General features: G+C 42.1%; 1 protein-coding gene across 4 annotated transcripts in view; it reads left to right on the top strand.

Annotated features, from left to right (window-relative positions):
* si:dkey-174m14.3 (uncharacterized protein LOC563117 homolog) overlaps nt 1–12,585 on the top strand; it is a 62,695-nt gene that overhangs the window by 47,555 nt on the left and 2,555 nt on the right. For all 4 annotated transcript variants that reach the window (XM_041865793.1, XM_041865791.1, XM_041865792.1 and 1 more), the window contains 2 exons: nt 10,112–10,219; nt 10,492–10,572. In XM_041865793.1, coding sequence (XP_041721727.1) covers nt 10,112–10,219; nt 10,492–10,572 — 189 coding nt within the window. The remainder of the gene's footprint in view (nt 1–10,111; nt 10,220–10,491; nt 10,573–12,585) is intronic.

The raw sequence follows: 12,585 nt of genomic DNA, 5'->3' as shown, positions 1-12,585 counted from the left end.
CCTAACTCTAACCCCTAGCCTAGCTAACGTTAGCCACCTAGCTAATGTTAGCCACAACAAATTGTAATTCGTAACGTATCATACGTTTTGGTATTTGTAACATATTGAATGAATTGAAATTCGTAACATACCATACAAATTGCCATTCGCAACATATCATTCGAATTGTAATTCTTAACATATCATGCGAAATGAATGATGGACATCCACAAATTAATATATACCATACCAAACATAACATATTATACTAAATGGAGTATCTCAGATTTACATACACAATAATACGAAATGCTATGAGATAAGGTTGCAGCAGCATGCAGTCAAAAGAAAACAAAATGCTTGCTAACTTGGTTAACTACGTGATTAAATGAGTCTGTTTTCAACAAATCAACTTTTTTAGATGGTTTATTTTTAATCAAGCAAGATAAATAAACATGCAATCACTACTGAGTGAATGAACAAAATCATTTTGGAACAAAAACTTCCTGTCATCACCAGACTGTCCATTTAAATAGTGTCAAGTTGACATGTTTAAAACAAGGTTCGTAGCGTAACAGTTAGTGTCAACGCCTTTGGAACTGAAGGTCTTGGGTTTGCCTCTTGGAGGATACATTTTGACCATTCTCTTTAGTGTATAGTTCTGACACACAGTGCTTATTTGAATTTATTAGGTGGCGCTTAAAAGAGCCTTTGGGGTTGTGAAGTGGCAGTGAGTGTGTGTGTACTACTGCATGCGTCTTTCTAGGACAGAGGAGAGACGAGCTCTCAGACTCTCAAGGAAGAATGAGGTCGTTGCCCTCATCCGTGAGATGCAAGCCATCCCTATGGCACTGACCGGGGACTCGGTGCTTTATGGCAGAGTGGCGGATTGTGGCCATGTGCCTGTCACAGAGAAATGCAAGCTGGCCCATGTGGAACTGACAAATTACTTATGCCAATTCAAATGCACACAGTACACATGGTACTTCGCCACTATCAATACTTAAGATGTATGTTCTGTTCCAAATCTGTGAGTACTCCCACCTGTTTCCATATTTATACTGCCATTCATAAATGAGGACAATTGTACTATTTTACTGGAGTTGGACAGCTGTGTACAGCATTACTTGGGACATTTGTAGCTGAAGTTTTGTTTTCAAGGATTTAGAGCAGCTATCCAATTTCAGATTTGTAAATACTGTATGTTTATCATTTTTCTTAAGAGTTTTGTACTTGTCTAATGACTGTATTTTACAGGTGTTTCTCAGCAGTTTGTCATTTGTTGCAGTGTTTGCTTTTGACGATCCACAGCTTTATGCAGGCTTTTCTGTTTAAGCCCAGTGCTACCGCACCTGATTCTACTACTCATCGAGACCATGAATAGTAGAATCAGGTGTGGTAGAACTGGGCTTGAACAAAAAAGCCTGCATAAAACTGTAGCTTCTCATGTAGCACTAGGCCTTTCTTCAGTAAACTTGTAAACAGTTAATGGGTACATGTTGATTATTTGTGTATTTTCCAGGCGCTTGCTCAATTGTCTTAACCCTCCCGTTGTCCTAGGGTCAAAATGACCCGCCACTGTGTTGAACCAACTTTATTTAATTTTTATATTTAATTTTCTTTAAAGTCTCACTGCCTCCTTCTCACAAATGATCCCAAAAATATACAAATTAAATAAAGTTGGTTCAACACAGTGGCGGGTCATTTTGACCCTAAGACAACGGGAGGGTTTTAACAGAGATCAGGGAAAATGTTTCCAGTTTACTCCATATTGGCTTAGTGGGTTTCTGTTTTTTCCCTTTCCTCTGGAAAAGCAGCTGTTAATATTAAATGAATACTAACAACTACATTTTTTATGTTGCCATTTTTCTTTATTGTTTACTTTTACTTGTATTGCTGTGTTATGCTGTATTATTATAATGTTGTGTAATAATGTTGCATAATCACCTTCCGGTGTAAAAAACATGGAAATTAAAAACAAAATACAATGTTTTAAGTGAGAATAGGCATTGGTCTGAAGCAGAAAAAGAAAGGAAATTCACATGAGCACCACAATGCTTGTTCCACCCATGCTCTACCAAGGTTTTCCAACACACAGCTTTGACCTACTACAGTAGCTATGTTGGTATTGTACTTCAAACTATGTGTAGGCATGTTGCTTAGGATTCAAACCTTCTCAAACAGCCTAATTCATACTCTTCAGAGGGATAATAAACTTTACAGTGATCTTTATTGCAAAAAGAAATACAAGTACAAACATTACTTTAAGCTACACTTATTTTGACAGAGGTAATGAACAGTCCATTGATCAGCACAGCAATTGATAAAACAAGACCATGTTTGAAACTCAAGTGGTTCTGAGCTTAATTCAATATTACACAGGTAAGCTAACAGTTACAGAAATCAGGGATGCAGACAGGCTCTATCAATCTGAGCTACTGTGTCTTAACACACCACCACCTGTTGTTATGTTGGGCACCTACTGACCAAAAAAGAATTGTTTTACATGTATTGCTAAAATAAAGGTTTAAGGAAATACAGGCATGCACCACATTACCACAAGACAAAACAGCTCAATCAAGCCTGATGGTCTTGTAAGTATAAAAGCAAAGCTTACTTTCATTTAATAAAAAATAAACATGAAAATGTAGGGTAATGGGATACTGTCTTACTGTGGTGTGTGAAGAATCCAATACTCTACCTTGTATGTGATACAAATCACATTATTGTGGAAAGGGTATGAATTAGGCTGTTTGAGAAGGTTTGAATCTCAAGCAACCTGCCTGCATATAGGTTGAAGTACAATACCAACATAGCTACTGTAGTAGGTCAAAGCTGTGTGCTGGAAAACCTTGGTAGAGCATGGGTGGAATAGGCATTGTGGTGTTCATGTGAATTTCCTTTCTTTTTCGACTTCAGACCAATGCCTATTCTCACTTAAAACATGTTTTTAATTAATGAAGCCGGTGACTGATGTGGTAAACTCCTCAATGCCATCAGATGAATCCCGGGAACATATTCCAGTCTGTGCTAGCAAAAGCTTCCTGTAGCTTAGCATCCACTTCATCGGACCACTTCCGTATTGAGCGCTTCACTGGTATTCAGGAGGAATCAGGAGGATAGAGTTATGGTCAGATTTGCCAAATGGAGGGCAAGGGAGAGCTTTGTATGTGTCTCTGTGTGTGGAGTAAAAGTGATCTAGAGTTTTTTTTTTGCCTCTAGTTGCACAGGTGACATGATGGTAGAAATGAGTTAAAACAGATTTCAGTTTTCCTGCATTAAAATCACCGGCCACTAGGAGTGCCACCTCTGGATGAGCATTTTCTTGTTTGCTTATGGCCCTATACAGCTCGTTGAGTGCAGTCTTAGTGCCAGCATTGATTTGTGGTGGTAAATAGACACCAAATATAGAATAAATGAGCTGGTATTTCTGTGAGTCCAAACATCAGCTGTACCAGAAAGATGTCCAAGCCAAATTTCCCAACATTTACAGAAGTAGCCAAGGTTTAATGCAAACCATCTAAAATATAAAATTAGGAACTATTTTCTTAGCACAGGTGAAGCAAATAGGACTTTGATGCCTCCCTTATGTATTTTCCTCACCTCGGTTACCTCCAGTAGAGTATCTGGAACTGTGAATTTGTTGACTGCTGCAACTCTGACTATCAGCTCATTAGAGTCTTTGGTTTCCCCCTGACCAAGTAACCACCTTGCTGATTCAGGAATTAACCATATATAAATGGTAAACAGTGTCTGTGGTGCCACCATCACATATTGAGCCATTTTCCAGTCACGGATGAGGTACATCAAACTAGCCAGGACACATTGTCCAACACCAGCAAACATGTGGTTTAGACAGGAGGCGAAAGATCGTCTGGTCACTCCAATCCATTCAGTGGCTAATACAGTGCTGTTGATTCAATATCCTCCTAGTGCAGCCGCTAGTAGAAATTGGGATACCTGGTACACATACAGGTTCTGAGACAGGCCTTTCATCAAAATAAAAATTAGCATGAGCACCACAGTTATCTGAGTTGTTAGTCTATGACCATATGATTCAGCAGTGGGCCCAAACAAGAGTGAACCAAAATGAATACCAGCCAAGAGCACAGTTTGTGCGACTCAGACTAAATTAGCTTTCCCACATACCAGATCAAAATCGGTGACTATGGTGGCCTCATACAGTGTTTTGTCATATACCCATCCACTCTGGCACTCAGTGATCTGATTGAGTCCATGTTCCCTGATGGTGTCAATATCCCAGTCAAACATCAGGCACCTACTGAAGACTCCATCCTGGTCCCGGGGGACGGTCAGATTCAGCTGTTCCTCAATGCTCAGATTAGCACCAGCTCTAAGGATCCAGTCAGTGTTACAGTGGCGCTCAGCGGATGCTAAGCTACAAGACTGTTTCGCTAGCACAGACTATAATATGTTCCGAGATTCACTGATAACATTGAGGAGTTTACCCCATCAGCCACCAGCTTCATTAATACTGTAAGTGCATCGACGAGGTCGTCCCCACAGTGACTGTACGTACATATCCCAACCAGAAGCCATGGATTACAGGCAACATTCGCTCTGAGCAAAAGGCTATAGCTGCCACTTTCAAGAAGTGGGACACTCATCCGGACATTTATAAGAAATCCCGCTATGAACTCTGACAAACCATCAAACAGTGAAAATGTCAATACAGGACTAAGATCGAATCCTACTATGCCAGCTCTGATGCTCGTCAGATGTGGCAGGGCTTGCAAACTATCGCGGATTAAAAAGGGAAATCCAGCCGTGAGCTGCCCGGTGACATGAGCCTACCAGACAAGCTACATTCCTTTTATGCTCACATTGAGGCAAGCAACACTGAACCATGCATGAGAGCATCAGCTGTTCTGGGCGACTGTGCAAGCTCACTCTTCGCAGCCAATGTGAGTGAGTAAGACCTTTAAACAGGTTAACATTCACAAGGCCGCAGGGCCAGACGGATTACCAGGACGCGTACTCAGAGCATGCGCTGACCAGCTGGCAAGTGTCTTCACTGACATTTTCAACCTCTCCCTTACCCAGTCTTTAATACCTACGTGTTTCAAGCAGACCACCATAGTCCCTGTGCCCAAGAATGCCAAGGTAACCTGTCTAAATGACTATCGCCTCGTAGCACACACATCTGTAGCCATGAAATGCTTTGAAAGGCTGGTCATGGCTCACATCAACAGAATCATCCCAGATACCCTGGACCCACTCTAATTCGCATACTGCCTCAACAGATCCACAGATGATGCCATCTCTATTGCACTCAACACTGCCCACTCCCACCTGGACAAGAGAAATACCTATAGCTCAGCGTTCAACACCGTAGTGCCCTCCAAGCTCATCACTAAACTCAGGACCCTGGGACTGAACACCTCTCTCTGAAACTGGATCTTGGACATCCTGACCATCAACACTGTTGTCTACCCTCTCCAACCAGGTGGAGAGGGTAGACAACATCACATCTGTCACACTGACCATCAACATGGGGGCCCCTGAGGGGTGTGTGCTTAGTCCCCTCCTGTACTCCCTGTTCACCCACGACTGCATGGCCGCGCACGACTCCAACACCATGATTAAAATTGCTGTGGTTGGCCTGATCACCGACAACGATGAGACAGCCTATAGGGAGGAGGTCAGTGACCTGGCAGTGTGGTGCCAGGACAACAACCTCTCCCTCAATGTCAGCAAGACAAAGGAGCTGATCTTGGACTACAGGAAACAGAGGGCCGAGCACGCCCCCATACATGGGGCTGTAGTGGAGAGGGTCGAGAGCTTCAATTTCCTCAGTGTCCATATCACTAAGGATTTATCATGGTCCACACACACCAACACAGTCGTGAAGAAGGAACGACAATGCCTCTTCCCCCTCAGGAGGCTGAAAAGATTTGGCATGGGCCCTCAGATCCTCAAACATTTCTACAGCTGCACTATTGAGAGCATCTTATGGCTGCATCACTATTTAGTATGGCAACTGCTTTGCATCCGACTGCAAGGCGCTACACAGGGAAGTGTGTATGGCCCAGTACATCACTGGGGCCTAGCTCCCTGCCATCCAGGATCTCTATACCAGGCGGTGCTAGGAAGGCCCTAAAAATTGTGAAACTCCCGCCACCCAAGTCATAGACAGTTCTGTCTCCTAGAGATGAACGTACTTTGGTGCGAAAAGTGCAAATCAATCCCAGAACAACAGCAAAGGACCTTGTGAAGATGCTGGAGGAAACAGGTACAAAAGTATCTATATCCACAGTAAAAAAAAGTCCTATATCGACATAAAATGTAACATGAAAGGCCGCTCAGCAAGGAAGAAGCCACTGCTCCAAAACCGCCATTAAAAAAGCGGTTTGCAACTGCACATGGGGACAAAGATCGTACTTTTTGGAGAAATGTCCTCTGGTCTGATGAAACATAAATAGAACTGTTTGGCCATAATGACCATCGTTATGTTTGGAGGAAAAAGGGGGTCTTGCAAGCCGAAGAACACAATCTCAACCGTGAAGCACAGGGGTGGCAGCATCATGCTTTGGGGGTGCTTTGCTGCAGGACGGACTGGTGCACTTCACAAAATAGATGGCATCATGAGGAAGGAAAATTATGTGGATATATTGAAGCAACATCTCAAGACATCAGTCAGGAAGTTAAAGCTTGGTCGCAAATGGGTCTTCCAAATGGACAATGACCCCAAGCATACTTCCAAAGTTGTGGCAAAATGGCTTAACGACAACAAAGTCAAGGTATTGGAGTGGCCATCACAAAGCCCTGACCTCAATCCTATAGAAAATGTGTGGGCAGAACTGAAAAAGCGTGTGCGAGCAAGGAGGCCTACAAACTTGACTCAGTTACACAAGCTCTGTCAGGAGGAATGGGCCAAAATTCACCCAACTTATTATGGGAAGCTTGTGGAAGGCTACCCGACACATTTGACCCAAGTTAAACAATTTAAAGGCAATGCTACTAAATACTAATTGAGTGTATGTAAACTTCTGACCCACTGGGAATGTGATGAAAGAAATAAAAGCTGAAAGAAATCATTCTCTCTACTATTATTCTGACATTTCACATTCTTAAAATAAAGTGTTGATCCTAACTGACCTAAGACAGGGAATTTTTACTACGATTAAATGTCAGGAATTGTGAAAAACTGAGTTTAAATGTATTTGGCTAAGGTGTATGTAAACTTCCGACTTCAACTGTCTATCTACCTCAATTACCTTGTACCCCTGCACATCGACTCGGTACTGGTACCCTGTGTATATAGCCAAGTTATCGTTACTTACTTTTTTTCTCTCTGCATTGTTGGGAAGGGCCCATAAGTAAGCATTTCACCGTTAGTCTACAAGTGTGACAAATAACATTTTATTTTATTTGGGTTTGTTTGGACAAAAATTGAACTAGCGAATTGGGAGGATGAGGTACAGGAGGCATAGTCGAAACAGTTTAAACTTCTCGAACAATTCAAAATCTCCAGTGATGATCAGGATCTTGCCTAATTCTGCCATCTTTATTCAAGGGAGTGCCAGAGCATCTTGGCAAGTGGCAAGGACAGTCTGCTTCAGTCAGAAGCCCCAGTCAGTTCAGTGGTACAGTGTAGAAGCACCTAGAAGATGCAACTCAATTTTTAACTGATGTGTGGATAATTCATTCTGGGGGGACCAGCTGAACACAATGCCAAGTTTTAGCACCATCTTGGTGGGCTTTCACCTAGTTTACTCACCTAGAGTTATAAATCTTCATGGTGAAGCCTGTAGACCCATAATTTCTGATAAATTGACTTGGCTGGAGAGAGAGAAGAATCGAGGCCACAGAGCTTTGGGGTACAGGTAGTCGTGAAAATGCAAAGGCTAATAGCACCAGAGGCTAATAGCGCCAGAGCCTAATAGTGCCAGAGGCTAATAGCACCAGAGGCTAATAGCGCCAGAGGCTAATAGCGCCAGAGGCTAATAGCACCAGAGGCTAATAGCACCAAAGGCTAATAGCACCAGAGGCTAATAGCACCAAAGGCTAATAGCACCAGAGGCTAATAGCACCAAAGGCTAATAGCGCCAGAGGTTAATAGCACCAGACGCTAATAGCGCCAACAGGATGCTATAAATCCTCTTAAATGTAACTAAATGTAATCGAAAATGTAATCTATGTCATCCTCAAAAGTATGTATGTATCACGAGAGGGCCATAAACAATAACTAGTAATGCTGCATACTTTAAGAAACGTTACAATCTCATATGATGTATTTCCTATTCAACAGAACTGTATGAATAAGGCTTGAAATGACTTACATATTTTTCTAAATATAGTATAATCAATTTATAAAATAAGATTTCACCTTCCTTATAACTGTAAAATACATAAATTATTTGTATATTTAGTGTTAGAGAAAATTTGCATATTGCATATTTTCTAAAGGTCTCTCTTGTTCAAAACGTCTGCCCCCATTGCTGTGAATGTCTCACAGAGTTCAGGTCCTCTGTAGCTCAGCTGGTAGAGCACGGCGCTTGTAACGCCAAGGTAGTGGGTTCGATCCCCGGGACCACCCATACACAAAAAATGTATGCACGCATGACTGTAAGTCGCTTTGGATAAAAGCGTCTGCTAAATGGCACAGAGTTCAGGTCCTCTGTAGCTCAGCTGGTAGAGCACGGCGCTTGTAACGCCAAGGTAGTGGGTTCGATCCCCGGGACCACCCATACACAAAAAATGTATGCACGCATGACTGTAAGTCGCTTTGGATAAAAGCGTCTGCTAAATGGATTATTATTAACTTGGATTCCTGAACTCGTTAGGAACTCGCCTTTCATCTCATATTAATCTTATCTGTCTATGACAAACAGAAAGTGTTTTTTGTTTAAAATCTATGATTTATTTTTTATTACTGGCTATTGTAGTATCTGAGGAATTATGACTTTGCTAACGTTTTCAAATGGTATCTGAGAGGATGTTTATTCAGCTTGGAGGGAGCATCTGGGGAGCAGTTTTGTGGGGACACCCCATAGAACAGAGGAAGTCTGTTGTGTGGAGACAGGTGATTGGTCTGTATGGGAAACCACCCATATTATGGTAAAGATTATAAATACTTGGTTGAGACAAAGGAGATCAGAACAAACATATTATTTTGGGTCGCTGTTCTCCAGATGTTGCAGACGTCTGTAAACTTATGCTGAAATCTTGTGATATAAATAAAACTTTATAATCAAAGTACAGTGTAAGCGGACTCCTTGGTCTCACAGCAAAGATTAGCATTATTCTTTATAAACAACACTATACATCGATCTCTGATTGTGCTACAGCGACGAAACAACACTCTCCTGCTGCGTTATGATGTAAGGATTTCATGCATATTGTTGTTAGTGGCTGTGACGTAGTGTTCTGCCTGGAGTTGATGGACGGTCGGAAGAGCGAATTAAATGGTAGGCAGGACATCCCAGTTTCAAGTGGTGTTAGATTTCACATCCTGCTTCACACAGGCAGAAGAGACATACTCCTGTGTTCATGAGAATCACAGCTACAGCTCAAGCAAGCCATTTAGATCTATGGTGTCCACATATCGATTTATAAGCGAAAATGTTGGTTGAACCGGTACCAGAACAGGGGACTTTACATCTAAGAGGTTAATAATAGCCCTAGTGGCTAACAAAAAAAAGGCATGATGGCTAAAAGGCAAATATTTCTTCTGAGTCTCAAGATTAAATAGTAATTCTGAATTAAGTACGTACATACATAATTACAGACGTTGGTTGATATGAAACTTTCAGTTGAACAATGAGAACAGTTACACTTCTGCTACTTTGTCATGTTGTCTGGAAGAGAGAGTGAAATTCTGCCGTTTCAGCCAGTTCAAGGTAAGATTGTCACGAGTTGAGGCCACTGAGAATTGTGTGTCCTGTGTGATCTGAGGCACAGAGAATGATGGAAAACTCTTGTATACCTTTAGACCATTTAAAGTTATGTGTGAGCAATAAAGCATGGTTACACATGATATGATTGTAGGCAAATATATGTAGGATATGGCATCCGGCTGGGTTCTCCTGCACTGCCAAGCAATGAAATCGAAGAAAAAACAACAATGTATTTGCAACTTGAGTCTGACATGAGTCTTTGCTCTCCTTAGTCTCAGCACCATGACGACGAGAAGAGAGCCCTGAGCAGAGAGATCATCGTGCTCAACAACCACCTGATAGAAGCCAAGCTGACCATTGAGAAACTGAGGGAAGACAATGTAAGGGCACTCTATGGGGTCAGATCTATAGGTCATCAAAAGTATAGTCCCAACCCTCAAAGTGTATTGTAGCAACCTTAGTGTACAACACCTATCATCTTCGCCAAGAGTTTTGGAGCTCTTTATATAAGGTGTTGGACTGACAGACACCTGAGTTCAAGTCCCGGTCCTGGCTCATCCTTGAATTCAATGCAGTGTGTTTCTTTAGAAAATATGATTTCTTTAGAGCATGTTTTCTTCTAACACATTCTAACACTGTCTCTGTCCTGTAGGATCTGTACAGGAAGGACTGTAACCTGGCTGCCCAGCTGCTCCAGTGCAACAAGTCCCACTACAGGACCCAGCTCTCTGAGGTGAGTCCTCCCCCAACCACAGACATATAATTACTTGAACAGCCACATTGATTGTACTCATGAGTCCAGTCAAATTGCAGTGGTTTAGTAATTATATGTATGTCCCCAACTTCTTTGCCTATCAGACCTGGGCTCAAATAGTACTTTATTTTCTCTGGGATCAAATAGTACTTTATTTTCTTTCAAACTTTAAGCGCTTGGTTGAGCTTGCCCACAGTGACAGATAGGCAGGATTTGACCATTGGGGATTTTTCTACTAGCTCCATTGCGCCTGGCAAGGGCAATCTTGCACAGCTAAAGTATTTGAAAGAAAAGTAATACTATTTGAACCCAGGTCTGCTGCTGCCTATTATCAACATACTACACCGGCTAAGCTAAAGCTAATGCTAAGCTAAAGCTACGGTCTTACGACTTCCTCAACCCCAGCCGTTGGATGGTGTTAGTGAAGCTACACAGGGAGGGAAATTCACTTGGATAAAAATCCCCAGGAGATAAAACAACCCTCTTCCTTTATCTAAGCAGCTGAATCCTCCTGACTTGAGGTATGGGCACGATTTGCAGTGCTGCAAATATTAGCACAAGTCTTGATCCATTCACATCGATCAATGCATGAGCCAGGATTACGGGATTAAAACCTGGGCCCTCGCTGAAATAGTTCCAAACTTCCAATACATCAACAATACGAATCATATGGTGATTACTCCACTGATGGATTGCTTATGAGGTAAATGTTTGACAGTGATTAACAATGGAACGATACAGGTACATTATGTGACAGGTAGGTGAGTAATTGATGGAAGGTTGCAAAGCGCTAAGACACTAACCGCTAACTATATGCATAAGGAGATGGAGATTTGATTATGCCCAACAGTGCCCATGCTGCTTTGTTTTCCAACGGGAGAGGAACAAGCGAGTATTGATGAGTGTGTTAGTGCCAGGGCAGAATGGCAAGGCTTTCCGCAGGATCAGCTCTGGGCCTCCTGCCCGGCCCGCGTGGCAAGAGCAGATTTTAAAGCTGGCACGTTGCCTATACTGTTAAAAAATGCCTCACCACATTTGGCACCATGCGCCTGAATGGAAATATCAATGCAAACACAATTCATCCGTTACGTAATGGTCATAAAGTAGTGCTGTGTGTGTGTGTGTGCTGTTACTATATGGAGTGAAAGAAACAGATAAACTGATGACACCTTGGGCATATACTGTCCACTGCTGCAATGGGGTCAAAGGTTATAGATCTACTTATGTCCTCCAGCCTGTTTGTTTGTGGGCTGGAGAGTAATCAAAAGGTTATTGATAGAGTGTGGTCCAACACAGTGAAATGATGCATCACTTTCCAGCCATGATTGAAGTGCGTTAGTCACTTGCTCCACTGCATAACAAGCATGAAGGGTCTTTAAAGTAAATGGGCCAATCTTTTGAATACCTTGTTCATAGCCGCGGGAAGTAGTGCTCTAATATTTCCCCAAATTAGTGCACTAGGCCTTTATTACTCCTGTAGGAGAGGAGAAGAATACTTGCTAGGAGAGCGGGGAGACCCCCCCCCCACACCCCCTGTCGACAAACTATTTCCACAGCACCCCATCCCAGAATATCTTCCCGCGGCCATGACCTTGTTATAACTGCAGTTGAAAATTATGTTCTAAACTATATCTAAATATCTCATGGTAATTGGGTATTTACATTGGTTAAAGCGAATGTGTGATACAACTGCTATGAAAGGATGTTTGCACAAGTGTTCAGCTTTGTCTTGGCTCCTATTAGCCATGAAGCTATAATTAGCTAGTTCTTGTTGCTATGGAGAGGCAGAGGCAACAGCAACATATCAAACTAATAATATTTAGCATCCATGAAATAACTCCAGGTTCCACCTCCCCAGTTATAGTTTTCAGTTTCATGTCTGATCTCCATATGGTGCCATTATCAATATGTTGTTGCGAATGTGTGAAAATAATGTTTGTATATTCTGTTTCCTAATTTTTTTCATTTTCCAAGAACTGCCATGCATTAATC

The sequence above is a fragment of the Coregonus clupeaformis genome, chromosome 36, assembly GCF_020615455.1.
Source record: "Coregonus clupeaformis isolate EN_2021a chromosome 36, ASM2061545v1, whole genome shotgun sequence".
Lineage (NCBI taxonomy): Eukaryota > Metazoa > Chordata > Actinopteri > Salmoniformes > Salmonidae > Coregonus > Coregonus clupeaformis.
This window is presented reverse-complemented; position numbering and strand designations above follow the sequence as displayed.